The 16597-nt window shown below is 33.0% G+C and overlaps 1 protein-coding gene and 1 long non-coding RNA gene across 3 annotated transcripts; one reads left to right on the forward strand and one right to left on the reverse strand.

Annotated features, from left to right (window-relative positions):
* Positions 1-1342: 1342 nt before the first annotated feature.
* LOC111424315 (uncharacterized) lies at positions 1343-16388 on the forward strand. Of its 2 annotated transcripts, XR_011640595.1 has the most exons (8): positions 1343-1472; positions 4749-4831; positions 8781-10672; positions 10734-10973; positions 11032-11197; positions 11253-11754; positions 15555-15847; positions 15899-16388. It is a non-coding gene; the product is annotated as an uncharacterized lncRNA (long non-coding RNA). The 2 variants fall into 2 exon arrangements; XR_011640594.1 differs by having other exon boundaries at positions 11032-11190; positions 15555-16388.
* On the reverse strand, positions 2473-8814 carry LOC111424312 (transcription factor glial cells missing-like). The gene is made up of 3 exons (XM_023057812.2): positions 8573-8814; positions 4014-4602; positions 2473-3653 (listed from the first exon to the last, which is right to left on the reverse strand). Exons 1-3 carry the CDS (start codon positions 8581-8583, stop codon positions 2706-2708), a joined length of 1548 nt encoding a protein of 515 aa, XP_022913580.1. The 5' UTR covers positions 8584-8814; the 3' UTR covers positions 2473-2705.
* Positions 16389-16597: the final 209 nt, after the last annotated feature.

Below are 16597 nucleotides of genomic sequence, written 5' to 3' on the forward strand. Positions count from 1 at the left end.
TTTAGTTTAGTTATAGTTTATTAAGTATACTGAAATAATAAAAAAATCTGCGGGTGATGAAAAAAATCTGTCAAAAGATGGTGCTACTTAAAAGCTATTAAATTTAAAATTTATTATCGAAATATTATTATTTACTGTTTTTTTTATTAACTTGGTTACTCATTACTGGTTATAGATTCAAATTCCTGATATAAATGAAATATTAACATATAAAATTTACCCTACCTGATTTGTTATTGTTTTCTTTTTGCAAAAACAGGTGGCACCAATGTAGGTACAACCCAAATATATAAAAATATAAAAAACATAAAATTAAATTAAAAAAACTCTAATTGTAAAGAATTCAAATTGTTTAAAATATTAATAAAAATTAGGTTAGAATTGATAAAAAAATCGGAATAAAATTTTAATATTTTAAGGTTATCCAACATGACTCGGTTACCATGGTGATTAAGATCCAAATATTGCAGTGGCTTGTCAAAATTGATGTTGAATTTAAGTTTTTTTAATGAAAAACATATAATTAATTGGATTAAAAGGTTGTATTTAATTCAAAATGGGTAAATGGATGAAATTATAAGCAAGGTAAGTGGATTAAATTAAAAAAAATTGTTTAGATAAATTAAAATGTACAAGAATTTAGGGTTAAATAACATTTAAAACTAACACTAGACCTAGAACTAGAAAGTTTCAGGTTTAACCGGGCGTCTTACAATTAGACAATTACAAATATGTCAAAATTGACCTTGACATTTCTAACCGGAAGTTGACCATAACTTCATTACTATTGAAGATAAATATGTCGTGTTTGTACTCATTTTAAAGGATTTTTAATGAATATTATAAATATCTCAAAATTCAGGTTGACATTTTAAATCTGAAGTTGGTTATCATATAATAATCAAATGAACAACTTCATGATGTAGTCTTTATTAAAAAAAAAACATTAAAATGAGTCCAAACATGATGTAAATGATGTTGCTAGATGCCACTATGTTGTATATTTTTATTGCACTAAAACTAGAACTACTTAGTTCATGTTATTAGTTAAATTTTTTTAACAATTTTTAAATTTTTTTCCAAAATTTTCTGATATAAGATTAGTAAAATTTTACGTCATCGTAAAGAGAAAACAAATCTGTATCAAATGATTCTAACGAAAGGATACAATTGTTTTTTTATAAAGTTGATACTTACCAAGATATATATTATATTCCATACATGTTATCGTCGGAATTTACCCAGGACGGTCGGAGGTGCTCTTTGTTCGGGAGTGACTAAGAATTACTTTTTGTATAACTCTCTGGTTTACTTACGATAAAATTTACCTGCAGTGAGTCAGTTGTTCGCTGTATTTTGTGTAAGGCAGTCGAATATAGTTTTTGGCAAGAGCTAAAAGTCGTTTTCTTTAGTAACGTTATAACCAATACTCAATGGACCTTGGGTACAACATTGGTGCCACTTCACTACAGGTAAGTTATATTGTTTCTATAATCTCACTTGCTCTTGCTCTTCAAGTCTTTGAAAAGAGGTTATCTCTACTTCTACGTTTTGTGAATGCTGAGTAAACATGAGTTACGAAGAGGAACGAAAAAAAATTACAAGCGCTTTGGGATAAATTTATGTCGGATGAAGATGAAGACCCTTTACAAAGTGATGCAACATCCGTTAATTATTCCCCTAGTTTCTCAAACGATGACTATGAAGAATATGCGGAGGAAGCTTCGAAGAAAAGGAAATCTTAAATCACAAGAAAAGTGGTTGCAGCAAAATCACAAGTTATAAATACAATATCTAAGCCAAAGGTCAAAGCCAAGGTATTTCTGCTCCTAGTCCTTCACAAGGCCTAGGAGTCCTTCTCAAAGTCTTTGAAGTTCACATAAGGAGGGAAAAGGAACAGAAAGTGCATCAATAAGTGTTTTCAAGGACAGTCAGGCCACCCTAAAGGCAATTTAGGCATCCTGAGAGAACTTGCTGGGAGCAGTAATGTCACTCTATGGTGAGTTCCAGGCCACAAGCCATTGAAGGCAACGAAGTTGCGAACAAGATGGCCAAAGGGGCAAAGAAGACACCTTTATACTTCCAGGTCACAGATAGGCGAAGAGTATGATAACTTCGTTGCAAAGCAAAACCAAAGAGATTTTATGCCTCAGCAAAGGGGATCTAAGGTCGCTCTCAGGCTTCCTGATGTCTCTAAAATGCCACCTTTTCCACATTGGACATGCTGAGGATTAAATTGTCGAATTTGCAACGACGAGCCAGAAATGGCTGAACATATACTGTGTGAATGCGTCGCCAGAGACACAACATTTTTGGTAAAGTTCGCTTGACACTTACTTAATACTAAGGTTCATCAAGGACAACTTTTTATAATTTTTACAATATAATATCCCCATCTATCGGAGTTTTCTTAAACTTATTAGTACATCATTTAAATAATAGGTGTCGTAATAAAATTGAATTAGAAAAATATACTAGAAATATCACAATTTATTCATAAACTCTATATACACATGTTCAGATATCTATATACAAAAAAAAACGAATTTAAAGCTAATTGATAATGAAGTGAACGCATAAGAAAAATTCGCTAAAATAAAACACAACAATTTCAAACAATGAGGATCATCAGAAAGCAAAAAATACTATACAAAAAGGCACGCGATTTATTTAATATTTAAGTTCTAATTCATATTAATATTTCTTTATTGGTGCGTTACTATACTTTCAAATGAATCGTTAGTGTAATGTGGGCCTGTTAAGGAACTGTTTAATTTAAAATCGATATCACTGAAAATCAATTCGTTCGAAGTGATTTTGGTGTCACAATTTCCAAGTAAAGTGGTGTAATCAACGTATTGCGGGGTCATTTCAAATTTTTCATTCAATCTGTTATCGTGGTGATTTCGAAAACTTTTCTCGTAAGTATTTGTGGAGACAGGATCGTCGCCGAAGAATATTTTCGGGTCGTTAACTTCAAGGAATTGTTGATGTTTGTATTCATTCTCTTGTTGTTGTTGATTAAAGTATTCGTATTTCGGGGTGTTCGCGTAAATATCTTCAAGTTTAGCTCCAAAATTAATTTCAGTTTGATTTAAAGACATTTGAGAGTTATCCGGTGAAGAATTAAAATAAAACCTACTATTCGTGCTATTGTTACTATCATCGTTCGTAACGTTATTTACATTCTGTTGATGCCAGTAATCTTCAGTCTTGTATTCTCGATGAATTGTCCCACTTCCTAAATCGAGGAGAGTTGGTGGACTTCTCGCTGTATCTTGTTGTGTAAAATCCGGTTTTAACGGTTGATCCAATTGAAATATTTCTTCAGGTTGAAATAAATCGGCGTTAATTGTTGAAAAATCGTATTGGTGACTAAGATTTTGTTGTTGATCGTTTAAATTGGAGGTGTATTGAACTTGATCGATTGGGGACCAAAAATTGTCGAGGTTTTGTGGTGGTTGATACGAAGACGTTGGTGAATGACTATTGTATTGAAGATTGGTTTGAATGTTTTGTACGCAAATACATTCAAAAGGTGGACAGGAACAATATTGTTTTTCTTGATCGTTTATTAATGGTGGTGGATTTAATATTCTCGGACTTTGGATCATATCTCTGCATTGTCTTTTTGGTTCTCTCATTGGCATTAACTGGAAATAAAAAAAATCATTTAATTTTAAGAAATGAAAGTTATTTTGCGTCATTTTAAAGATCAACCAAGAAACCTTGTAATTTAAAATGAAAATTTGATTAATAGAACATCGAGTAAGGATAATAACCGCTTGTCATGGGGTGGATAGAGAAACACAGTGAAGCCGTCGAAAGTGGTAATTAATAATCTCTCTTGGTTAAAATATAAATGGCGCCCATTAACATAGTAGATTTATATGCGGCTCGAGTTGATAGCATCTCTAGTTAGTAAACGATAAAATCGAATTGTGCCCCGAAGGATCAATACGGTTTCAAACGTGGGCAACCAAGCCGATATGCGACAATTAGCAATAACTCACCTTACTATTAAGACTAGATTCGCGCGCCAGCAAAACCGCGAGTCCACGAACTCGCCTTCCGCTACCAAGACTCCGTCTCGCCTCGGAAGTACTCTTAGCTTCCGGTCGCGGGTGATCATGAACTCCTTTCGCTTGAAAAAAAATCGCATGATCCGTATGCCTCCAAAAATGAGTCACTGGATAACCACAGTGCCCTCTACACGGTAATATCTCTAATCTCCCCGAACATTGTCGATTCGGACATGGCTTTCCTTGCTGTTTCTTCCGGGCTTTGTCACAAATCGCTGGGCGAAGATGCACTCTTTCTCCGCTGGGCAAAGTACATCTCGATGAACACACGAGTACACCCAAGCAACTCTTTTTTAATATGTGCACGTTGTGGTTGTTTGTGTTTCGCATCGCCCAACCGGAAGCGTGTCTTTTAGCATCTTCAGAGTCTGCTCGATAAACCAAACGGCAATGACCGTCCGCCCATTCGGAGAAAGAATCGTAATCGTTTATTTTTGGTATTGTACTATCGTTTATGTCCCAATCTTGACCACTGGCGTATGGTACCCGGCAATTCATGCCAGGAGGAGTTGAAGTGTGCCTGTAAATCAAAATATTAAAAGTTAAAACAAAAAAAATTTTTTAATTATATAATAAATTTTTAATTAAAGTTTGTTAGACTTAACTTATTATTTATAGAAAAGAAAAATATTGTAAGCTATGTAATTAATAGACTTTCCTTTCTAGAGTCTAAGAAGCTTATAGAAGAATCAGAAAAGTAGTTTAGGAGATGGTTCTGCAACGTTGATAAGATTCGGATTCATTCTTATGTAAGTACAAAGTTTCTAGATAGAGAATTAAGAAGAGCCTATTATTGCAAAACTGACTAGATGTCAGCAACTCAACAGAAACATGATACTTTATTACAGTTCTTTATCTAGAATACCTATTTGCCTATATGCCACATTGATAAGTGTCAACCGATTATAACTGCACAGAGAGAATTATGTGACCCGACTTGGGTTGGCAGCTTTCTTTTCTGTACAGATTCGTTACAAAGTTGCTAGATAGAGAATTAGGTAGAGTCTCTTATTGCAAAATTGCTAGAGACTGACTATATGGCATCAACTCAACAGAAACATGTTACCTTATTGTACTTCTTTATCTAGAGTACCTATCTAGGTACCTATCTGCCTATCTATTACCGATCTGCTAACTTGATAAGTGTCAATTGATTATAATTGCACATGGAGCTGGAATGGACTGTATAATTAAATGACCTGACTTGGGTTGGCAGCTTTTCTTGCTGTACAGATTCGTTTTTATATAAGTACAATGTTGCTAGATACAGAATTAGGTAGATTCTGTTATTGCAAAGATGCTAGAGACTAATTAGATGTCAGTAACTCAACAGAACATGTTACTCTATTATATTCTTATCAAGAATATCTTTATTTCCTTTCTGCCACATTGATAAGTGTCAACCGAGTATAACTGCACAGGGAAATGGGATTCGTTATTTTTCATATAAGTACAAAGTTGTTAAGTAAAGTCTATTATTTCCAAACTGCTAGAAACTGACTAGATGTTAGCGACTCAATGGAAACATGTTACTTTATCTCGAATACATATCTATTTTCGATTTGTTACGTTGATAAGTGTCAAACTGATTATAACTGCACAGGAAGCTAGAATGGACTGTGGAATTATGTGACTTGATTTGGGTTGGGAGCCTTTTTTTTTCAACAGATTCGTTTTTATATACGTATAAAGTTACTAGATAGAGAATTAGATAGATTCTGTTATTGCAAAGATGCTAGAGACTAACTAGACATCAACAACTCAACAGAAACATGTAACTCTATCCTAATTCCTTATCTAGAATACCTATATAAACAACGAGAAGGTACCAGATAAATAATGGTGGAGATCACGGAACTTGTTAAGAGTTGCAAATTATTTTCAATTAAACTAAAATTTTTCGATCGTATACACAAAACTAGTTGTTTAATGGTAATACACTTTGACAGATGGCGCTAATAGTTACAGAGAAGTTGAAGCCATCAATAATTTGTAGCAATTTTAATACACAACCTAATTTGTGTATTCATGCAATTTTATAGACAGATTGTACCGGTTATCCAAAATGTCTACATTTCATCATCATTTTAACAATAACGGCCTTGATTTCAGCGCTTAGCCTTCAGGCGATTATCTCCCCACATCAGTAATAAATTTCATAGCCTTGGTATATAATGATTATTTGCACAACAAAGTTATATTTGCAAAGAAGAATATATTTTTGCCACAATAGCGAACTACATATTCTGGAACCAAGATACAAATGTACTACTGGTTGCCTATCTTAACATGTAGTGACAGTAGCGATCATTTTAAATTTAGTAACCAACTTTAACAAGTAATAAGATGTTGTGGTTGTTTTGAAATGTTGATGGGCCATCTATAGAGAGAAAAAATAGGAGTAAAATTGAAAAAATACACTCGTAATGGCGTATAATGATTGTTATGATGAAGGTGTAGTCTTTTTCTTGAAACATTTTACGCCCCCCGTTAAACGAACCGAGCACGATTCGCTCATTTACGACCCTCCAAATCGACCGTGGGCTTAATAAGCCCATTTTGTAAACGTTATCCCAAAATAAACTTTCCGTCAATCATTTCTCGCCATTAACGATAGATGGTGTTCTTCTTTTAATAAAAATAGTGATATTCTATCATTTTTTACTTTTTTTCTCTTCATTTCTCTATTCTATGGGAGTTAACAGAATTTCTCCTCAAAATAAACAGACAATATAATTTTTTGATCAAATATTAATTATTAATTTTTAGGGATTTTCATTACGATGAGTTCCACTCATGTAATGTGGGTGGCCTATGCGTGATGATCACGTGGTGTACAGTAATTTATATACACCCTGTATTTACTTTACTTGGTACTTCATACAATATCATACAAGCGCGTTTAGTGTAGTTCAAATTAATAAACTGGATTAAAGCTATTATTGTGTTCTTTTCATCATAATTCCGTAACATTTCAACGTGATGAATATTTGTTACTTTATGCCAAATTTGGTACATATCTCAACCAGTTTATGACTTCGTTTATGACTTTATTCTTTTATTTTGACCGTGTATTTATATGATTTATAAATGTATACAAAATCATTAATTAATGACACCTATTAATAAACGATTTTAATATAAAAATCACTTATTTAACCTCACTTTTAATGTGTCAAAAGTCAAACTTATTGTAGTCTTACCGAATAGATTTAGTGGTCGGTCGGGTCGGTATTACAGATTTCATTCGAGAATATTTACTAAATTGACTACTATATTAGTTCGGTCGGACTTTCTCAAAGTTTGCCAGTGATAGAATTGGGTGATTTTACAACGATGGATTTTTTCTATTTTAATTATCTCAATTTTATTAATTATGTCAATAATTAATTGCCTTCGTTAATACACTTGTTGGTTAAATAACTATTTTAATGTAATTTCTAGTGATTTTTTGTTTAACGTCATTTTGACATGTATAACTTGCTAACTTCATAAATATTTACAAAACGTATTGTCAAATTCAAAATAAAAATGTAATAGGTAATTTTTTAGATGGAATTTAAAAGTAAAGATGCGGAAATCTTATCGATTATAATAATTAGAATCGAAATCAAAAAGGAAAACGAAACGTGGTATTCATTCGCTTTCTGTATCCGCCTTCAATACCTAACGAATCGTGTTTTCCGCCCATCGCACTAAATCCTAAGCTATTTATACAATTGTCAACAAACCCGGCAATTATCTACATCGATATTAATGCCTCGGACCGTTCGATACGCCGCCAGATAAACACACATCTTTCCACGGTACCGTAGATAACCGGTCGATTACATTATAACCGAGAATACCTTATTCTTACCGCTTCTCCCTTCAAGGGGAAATTTAATTACCGCCTCTCGTTATGCGTAGGCCTTTCGGAACAGTTCGATTTAGATATTGTGTAGCATCGAAAACTATAATCGAGAGGGTTCGTCGCTTGATCGATAATAATAATTCGGGTTCGTCGTCTTATCAAACGATTCGATCTAATTTAAGTTTTAATAATTTCTAAATTAACAAGTAAATATTTAAGTTAATTTAGTCATAACATGTGTGAATCCTCTCGTACAAGCTCTGTAATTTTACATGTATTAACCATCCAGGCTTGATAAACTGGATGATGGTTTTATTATAGTGGATGTTATAGGCTGACATGAAAATTGATAGTGGTTGAATTAAGAGGTACAAACGAAGAGATGTGATGTTTTTCTTTTCTAGAAACATTAATTTTTCCTGTATCGCGTAAAATATTATGTGTTAAGTGGATTTTGTTGTTTCCTAGCGAAATAAAACTTCGCTTATCGGTTCGAGTCACCAGGATGTGCACGCTAATGGACAACTTTTAAACACTAATGTTACATTTCTTATCTTTTACTACTTTTTTTATTATTTGTTATACGCGGCGATTTAATTTTCCGTATAAATTAACTTAAAAATAAAAAAAGACTTACAGAATCACCATATCTTCAAATCCAAAATGTTTAAAAGGAAGATCCTGGACCGTTTCCTCTTCCTCGAACTCAAATAAAAAGCATTAAATCTACCAACAATTTTAATTTTTACACAAAACTAATTTATTTTTTTTATTGAATCACCACGATTTATAAATAAGAAAAAAAATAACGCGCGAAATCGTAATATTGTATGGTATGTTTCTAGGTATAGGCGAGCTTCTAGCGCACCCTGACGTTAGAAGAACTTGATGCGCACTGAAATCAACGATTTTCGACCGGAGCACAACCCCGGAGCGCTTTTCCAACTCCGCCCCGCGATTAGTCTCCCACCAAGTCCTTCTAAGCCCAAGCGACCAATGCTGAATTAGAATCCGGGACGTAGACGCCCAATGGTTTCAGTTATCTAACACCTGATACCTGAAAGCTCGATGATTGGGTTAGATTCAACGTGAAATTGCGTTGGGAACTTGCGCAAAAGAGCTTTTTTTTGATGAATTGAAATCAATGGGTTTTGATTACATAAGAATTTTTTTTGACAAACTTAAAAAAAAGTAAAAAAGGTGTTTTGAAGTTGAGTCAAGAAAATGTACACAATAAAATTGATTTTTATACCACGACCAATAGGATCTGTTGTATAAATAATTAAGCTAATCAAGTTTTTTGGGTTAAATAAGTTGATGTTGCTCTTGGAAAATTATTGCAGAACTTGTTTTCTTTAATGAAAAAGTTTGTTTTGGAGATTTTGTCATTCATTCTCATCATTTTTGTCCCCTAAAGTCACCAAATGTCTTCTTATTTTAATGGAATTGTTGCATCTTTGAAAGCATAACGGCGTATCCAAGCACCCTAAGTACTTTGAATCTTGATGTCAATTATATTTGAAATTTGAGTTGGTACATTATTCTGCCATAATTATTGTGATAAAAGTATCTTAACCACAATCTGTCAGTATGTGCTTCTATCTATTGAATATTTTCTGCACTAACGATATAACTACTGGTTTGTCTGGATTTATGATGTAAAATAAAACGTCAGAAAATTAATAGGGGATGATTATTGAAAACTTTTACAATATTATTGGTACTTTAAGTAATCTGCGTACTACTTTAGTACTAGTCAGAAAAATGGATGGAATCTTGAGGATCATAAAGACGAGCAACCTTACCATAAGAAGATTATCATCGAAAATCAGCAGCTTGAATGTGATTTAATGAATTTGCTGAGACATAACATATTTTAATGGCAGACATCAGAATGAACGGCATTAGTTGTGTATTATAGAAGACTGGAATGAAAATATACATCAAGTGAGGTAAAATTGCTTTTGGTTTAATACTTTAGGTATAATGCCACCGTGTGACTGATAGGAAGTGACCCCTATAATGCTTTTAACCTAAAATCGATGAGCTAACCAGTTAAATTCATCAAATACTGAATTTGATGCTGAAAAATACACTTTGCTTTAGGTTATGCTACGAAACTGCATCAATCCTCAGTTTCATTTGCTGCGTGTAGTATGCAGAATCAAAAATGTTTCATAACAAGAAACATACAAACTTACAAATACTTTGAAATTGAATGCTTGCTATCAAATGAGCTTTTTTCCTTTTCGCCAGATGAATCAAAATAGGAGTTTTCATCGTCATCTTCTTCTGCTTCTCAATGTCAAAAAACAAGCAGAGGTGCAAACAAAAATTAGAAAAACATAATGAGGATATGGTTCTCTTCACAAAGAACCTCACAAATTGTACAAGTTTCTGCAAATGTAATAAGTAAGTGGAATGGAGAAATTGATCAAATAATTATTGTTATGTAAAATCCTGTTAGTAACAACTTAATTTCATATAAAATCGTTCTAGCATCAATGCAGATTTTTTGATCCTTATGACAAGTCTCAAGAAATTCTTTCAGCATGGTTATAAGAGATAAAATTTTTGAATTATTTCACAGAAACAAATCGTTAAGAGAGTTTCAAAAGGATAATGATTTGGCAGTGGAAAAAACCTTACAGGTTTAAAATGTTTCTGAAAACTTGATATTTTACCCATAACGAAGCAGATATTAGGACAGAATCTTTTCAGTTTTAAATTGTTCCAGGTATACTACTAAATCATTAATATTTCTCGAATGCAAAGTAAAATTTAAATCTTTTTTTAAGCAATAAGAACCAGAAATTTGACATCAAGTTGTACCAGCTTAATCTGAATGATTTTTAATATGACATGTCTCAAGTCTATTGTGAAATTTGATGAACAAGTGCAATCTGAGACGGTACCTTCTTAGATCATGTATTTGTTTCAATACATATGAGGTGCAAATCAACCCAAAAAATGTTATGCAACAAAATCTGATGAAAGGAAAAGTTATTGGACAATGTTACTTATTTAGAAATGAAGAGGTAAGCGCGTCAACACAAAATTTCTTTCTGAAATAATCAATTTGCAAACGTTTTGAAGGAATGAAATTAATAAACGATGTTTCACTAATCTCTATGACCCTTATGCTCTTCTTGAGATGATGTCAATGGGATGGCAAAAATGATGTCAATCTGGAAGCAAGCCTGGTTAGAGTGAAAATGGGTGATAAACTGTTCAACGCAAGAAGAATGATAGAAGGTCTGCAGTAAGGATCTTCTTTTTCCCTTCTTACAGATTACAGAAAGTCATTCAATTTGCAGATGATATGGGGGTAGTGGCCGTACTAAAGGGAAGTTTCACGGCGGTACGAGCCAGAACAGAAGCAGTGCTTCTCACTCTGAACTGGTATTGCAGACGAAGAAATGCTCCTTGAATAACTCGGTATGGATACAGATGAAGACAACAATTAACAAGCCTATCAAGAAACTAAACATTATGAAATGAACAACAAATAAGCAATTATAACGCCGCAATTAATATGTGAAATAGAAATCTTGAAAGCTTTCTTGTGGAAAATGAATAAATTGGAATCGTTACAAATAAAATTCTAGATTCAACAATGAATAATCCATACTAGGTGAGGAAAGCAGAAACGCTAGAAGCAATGGAGAAGAAAGTGCTAGAACAGAGAAAGTCCAACTTGTAGAAAAGCTTGAAAGAAAACGAAGATGTGAAGTTTGCAAGCGTAGGAGGAAAAATAGACGTAAAAAACAACCCAACCCGACCTTGCTGTTGAAGTTGATAGTTCTTTCCAATTTATTGGTTAGTTGCATGATGATATATTATTTTAGTTCTATTATTAACATACAGTGTGTCCAGATTTTGATGCTCACCATTGGTATATCGGCTATTATAAGAGATATTCAATGCTCGAAACAAATCATATTTCAAATTCATCCTCACTTTTTCATTTTTGAGAAATTTTGAAAAAACTGAAATTTGCTGATTTTAATTTTTACTAATAAGTCGATAACGCGTTATGCAACTGCTTTTAAACTTTTACATTGTTAAGACACTTTTTTAAGACTAGCTTTTTGGTCTGAACAGATATTCTGAACTATTGATATTCATTTGTTTCCAAGTTATTGGCACTGTCTTTTGTTTTTTTTATGGTGGCCATATTGGATTTTCAAGTTTTTTCAAAATATCTCAAAAATGAAAAAGTGAGAAGCCGATACTAATGGTAAGCATCGAAATGTGGACATACTGTATAAGATAAATACACTATTTTACTTTTTACCTTATTGTGGGATAAATGAATTCATTAAATCAAAGCCAACATTGGAAATAAGTTACTAAAGGAGTTGGAAAATGTGGAAAACTGTGAGATATCTCGGACATAAGTAAATTGAGGTTTGATGGTTCAAGCCAGCACTCCAAAGTCTTTATGGTAAATCTTTTTGGATTGTTTTGGTGGTTTCTTCCAATCACATTCCTTATCAACAAAATGTTTTTCTATACTACAACGATGCATGCAGAGGACAAACATAAAAATGGCTCTCATGCTGAATAGTTGTCTTTAATCTTCTAGAACATTATTTTTTGTATCAAACCACAGTTTTAGTTCGTGTGATCAAGATAGAATTAGAGAAAATAATTTTTAAAAACATTTTTTCTTAATGTATCCAAAATGAGTTCTGCAACTTTCGAGGTTGACCTACTTAAGGGTTAAAGACCAAGTGTTGGAACTAATCATTACAAAAGAACAAGAATGATTTCTTGATTTTACTGAAATTCTAGATTAAAATTCCTGAACAATATAAATCATTGAATTTCAAATAAGAAAACTTGAACTTTATAAAAATACTATTTTCCCATAATAAGAAAATCAATGTCAATCACCAACTACATCATCATTAAAACGTTCAATACCTTGTAATTATCGAAGATAAATTGAAAAACTAATAGTAGTCTAGTTATCTTTAAATGATCCATATTAATTTAATCATCGCCCCTGTTTGTTCTTTTCCTTACTCAAAGTGCGTATTTAATAGCAGGCGCCCGAGTTGTCTGTTCAAAATATTTTAAAATGACTGCTGGCGTCGTTTATAATTATAACAACCGGGTGCTGTCGGTATCAATTTGAGCATACTAATTCTGTGCGATCGCGTGCAATTAACGTATACGCAAAGCGACCGTTGGGACGCAATCCCAATAAAAGCGGCGAGAAAGCTCGCCGTGAAGCTTTCGATTAACGGGAACGAACCCGGGTTGAAAGCTGTTTTATTTACAATTCCACCTACACTATTCACGATATAGTACATGCTGGTACCCACCTACTACTACTACGAGTAACGTTACGTTTTATAATAATATAACGTATACCTTTGTTATCGTGAATAGAAATTATCATTATAACAGTACAAAGTATTAAAAAAAAATCATTCGGAGTGAAGTTAATTTTAGAAAAGGTTTTAATTAAAACTAACTTTTTTTGTGTTAGTCTTGATTGAGTTTTTTAAAGACTTCCGTTCCGCTTCTTGTAACTACGTTTAACGTAAGTCGAGTAGCCGGCGTTATTGTAATTACATCGATTGGACCAGTTTCGCACTTTGAGCCACGCAAAAGCGACAAAATAAATGTGTCTGGTAATGAGCGCAAGAAAAAGAAAAAAAAATGATACGAAAAATAAAAAAATTTATGAAGAAAATAAACCGTCTCGTCAACCCATGTCATGCTTAACGGGGTATTTAAGATCGTATTACTGAAGATACAGGGAGGAAGAACCTACCACACCAAGAACCACCTGCTTCTTCTTCTTCTTCTTTAACTCTTGACTTTTATTTTTTATTATAAATATCCTTACTATGTGTATTACGTGAAACTAAAAAACTTAAAAATGCAACCTGTTTTGAAAATAAAACCATTTCCCTTTTTTTATTATTAATTAGTTATTTTATGATAAACTGAGAAAGAATTTTGTAATGAAGATATCAACGTAGCGGGTGCACTGCAAAATAGACAGTTCATGTTTTATCAACGGGTTAAGGGATTAGTAAGACACGGTTTAACCCTTTTCAATTTTGCAATGAAGCGTTGGTATCTGTAAGAGGATTAAATAAATATTTCTGAAGACTTCATTAAATCGAATCGCATTCTTAGACTTTAAGTATCACCTTTTTTTTAATCATTTTATTTTTATTTCTACTGAAAATTACTTGGCAATAAATCGCCAATCGAGATAGATTGAATCAATTAACTTCGAAGAATATAGTGAGTAGCCGAGAACTAAAAAAAACAAAAAAAATAACCAGATCCACCCTCGATCATATCAATTTTTCTTCGTTTTTTGCTCACATTTTTGTTGAAGTGCAGTTTCAGCTATCTCACTAAAGCATCGGGACTCGAACGATGACTGAACACCGTCCGGTAATTTGGCACGTGCACCGAGACCATACGGGCTCCTAAACAACACTAACCAGCCTGAAGACTTCGTTGTAAAACGTTCTTAAGCTAACTATACACTATAGTTCATTTAAAGACAAGAGGAAAAAATTAAATTTATTAATTAGAATGACTTTGAATGTGAATTGTATCGTTAATTTAGTAAAGTTAGGTTGGTAAGAGTTTATTTTGATTTCTTTTATATTTTAAGAATTTTGATAACAACTAAAACTAGAGTTAACACTAACACTAGACCTAGAACTAGAAACATTCAGGTTTAGTCGTATGTCAATAAGACGAGTTAATCCGAATGTTTATAATTCTAGCTCTAATGTTAGTTCTCCTTTGAGTTCATTAAAAATATACAACAATCTAGCGCTGAATTACAATTAAAACTAGAACTAACACTAGACCTTGAACTAGAAACATTCGGGTTTAGTCGTGCGTCTTTAGACTTTCTAGTTCTTGGTCTAGTGTTAGTTCTAGTTTTAGTTCAATGAAAAATATACAACGATCTAACGCTGAGTAACAACTAAAACAAGAACTAGCATTAGAACTAACACTAGACCTAGAACTAGAAACATTCGGATTTAGCCGTCTTAAGAGACGTTCGGCTAACCCCGAATGATTCTAGTTCTTGGTCTAGTGTTAGTTCTAGTTTTAGTTCAATGAAAAATATAGAACAATCTAACGCTGAGTAACAACTAAAACAAGAACTAACACTAGCATTAGAACTAACGCTAGACCTAGAACTAGAAACATTCGGGTTTAGCCGTCTTAAGAGACGTTCGGCTAAACCCGAATGATTCTAGTTCTTGGTCTAGTGTTAGTTCTAGTTTTAGTTCAATGAAAAATATACAACGATCTAACGCTGAGTAACAACTAAAACAAGAATTAACACTAGCATTAGAACTAACACTAGACCTAGAACTAGAAACATTCGCGTTTAGCCGTCTTAAGAGCCGTTCGGCTAAACTCGAATGTTTCTAGTTCTAGCTCTAGTGTTAGTTCTACTTTTAGAACAACCCTCCTTGATTTTATCTATGAATATGGAATAGAGCAACATGAGGAATATTTCTATAGTAGTATTTCTATATTTATATAATTTTTATTTATTTTCAAAACTATTAATTTATAGACTATAAATTGTTTTAATAATCGATTTAAATTTCTTTTAGTGGTTACTCAGCTTAAAGAAGAAAAAAGAAAATTTGTTGAGGTCATCTTGGTTTCACCTGGATGGACAAAACGGAGCATCATCGGTCCACCTTACTCAATAACCTACCGCAACGTAAACCATCGTGAGCTTCTTCTCGTTCTCGATGTTGCTAAAGCGAAAGAGACTCACTTCTTCGGCAACGTGCCGTTGCCCTCCCGCGGACGAAGTTACGCCCTTGGCTCGAGTCCGGTAATGCCGTAATATTGCGTATTAATAATAAGGAGGGTACGTTGACCGCTTCTCTTTGAGCAGGTGAAGGAAAAGTGTTATTTTGTTTTATATCTTTTTTAAGAAACATTTTAGATTTTGGTTTAGTGTTTTTTTACTTACAACTTTTTTGGTGGGTGATCAAAGGTGGATTTTCCCCCTCGGTGTTGACATTGTTGGGAATCGGACGGCTTCCTTGAAAATTGTTCAGTTGTACTCGACAAATAGTGCGTTTCATCCCCTCTTTAATTAACTGAAAATATTTACCAAAACCCCTTGGGAATTGTTGCGGAGACAATTATATTCCAGTGAAACTAAAAATGTTATGTTATACAAAACAATTAAATTAAAAATTATCCTTCCTTTTAATTTTTTCTTAATTTGAAATGAACATTTATGAAATATCATAAATCGATCAAAAATAACGGTTTTGTGTCCAAGTCTTTTAAGTCAAAGATGTTAAACAACCTCATGAATATTAATGAGAAATGTATCATAATTCTTTTAAAGACTTAATGCCCGCTTCTTGTTAAGATAATGTGGCGTAATATAAAATTATGATCTTAATATATTACACTCAATTAAATCCTGACTTGTATTACTTTGTTTTAAAACAAAGTAATATAACTTTGTTTTAAAATCATACCTTAACCAAGTTTCATTGTGATTCGTCACATACCTCTTAAGTCAACGTTCTGATACGTTCTGTCAACGTACCTAAGAGAACGTTTCCAAAATCGTGTGGGTTGCAGTGAAAATGTTTTCACTGGGTTGGGACCTCAAAGTAACTACCAT

This window comes from Onthophagus taurus, chromosome 6 (genome assembly GCF_036711975.1).
Source record: "Onthophagus taurus isolate NC chromosome 6, IU_Otau_3.0, whole genome shotgun sequence".
Lineage (NCBI taxonomy): Eukaryota > Metazoa > Arthropoda > Insecta > Coleoptera > Scarabaeidae > Onthophagus > Onthophagus taurus.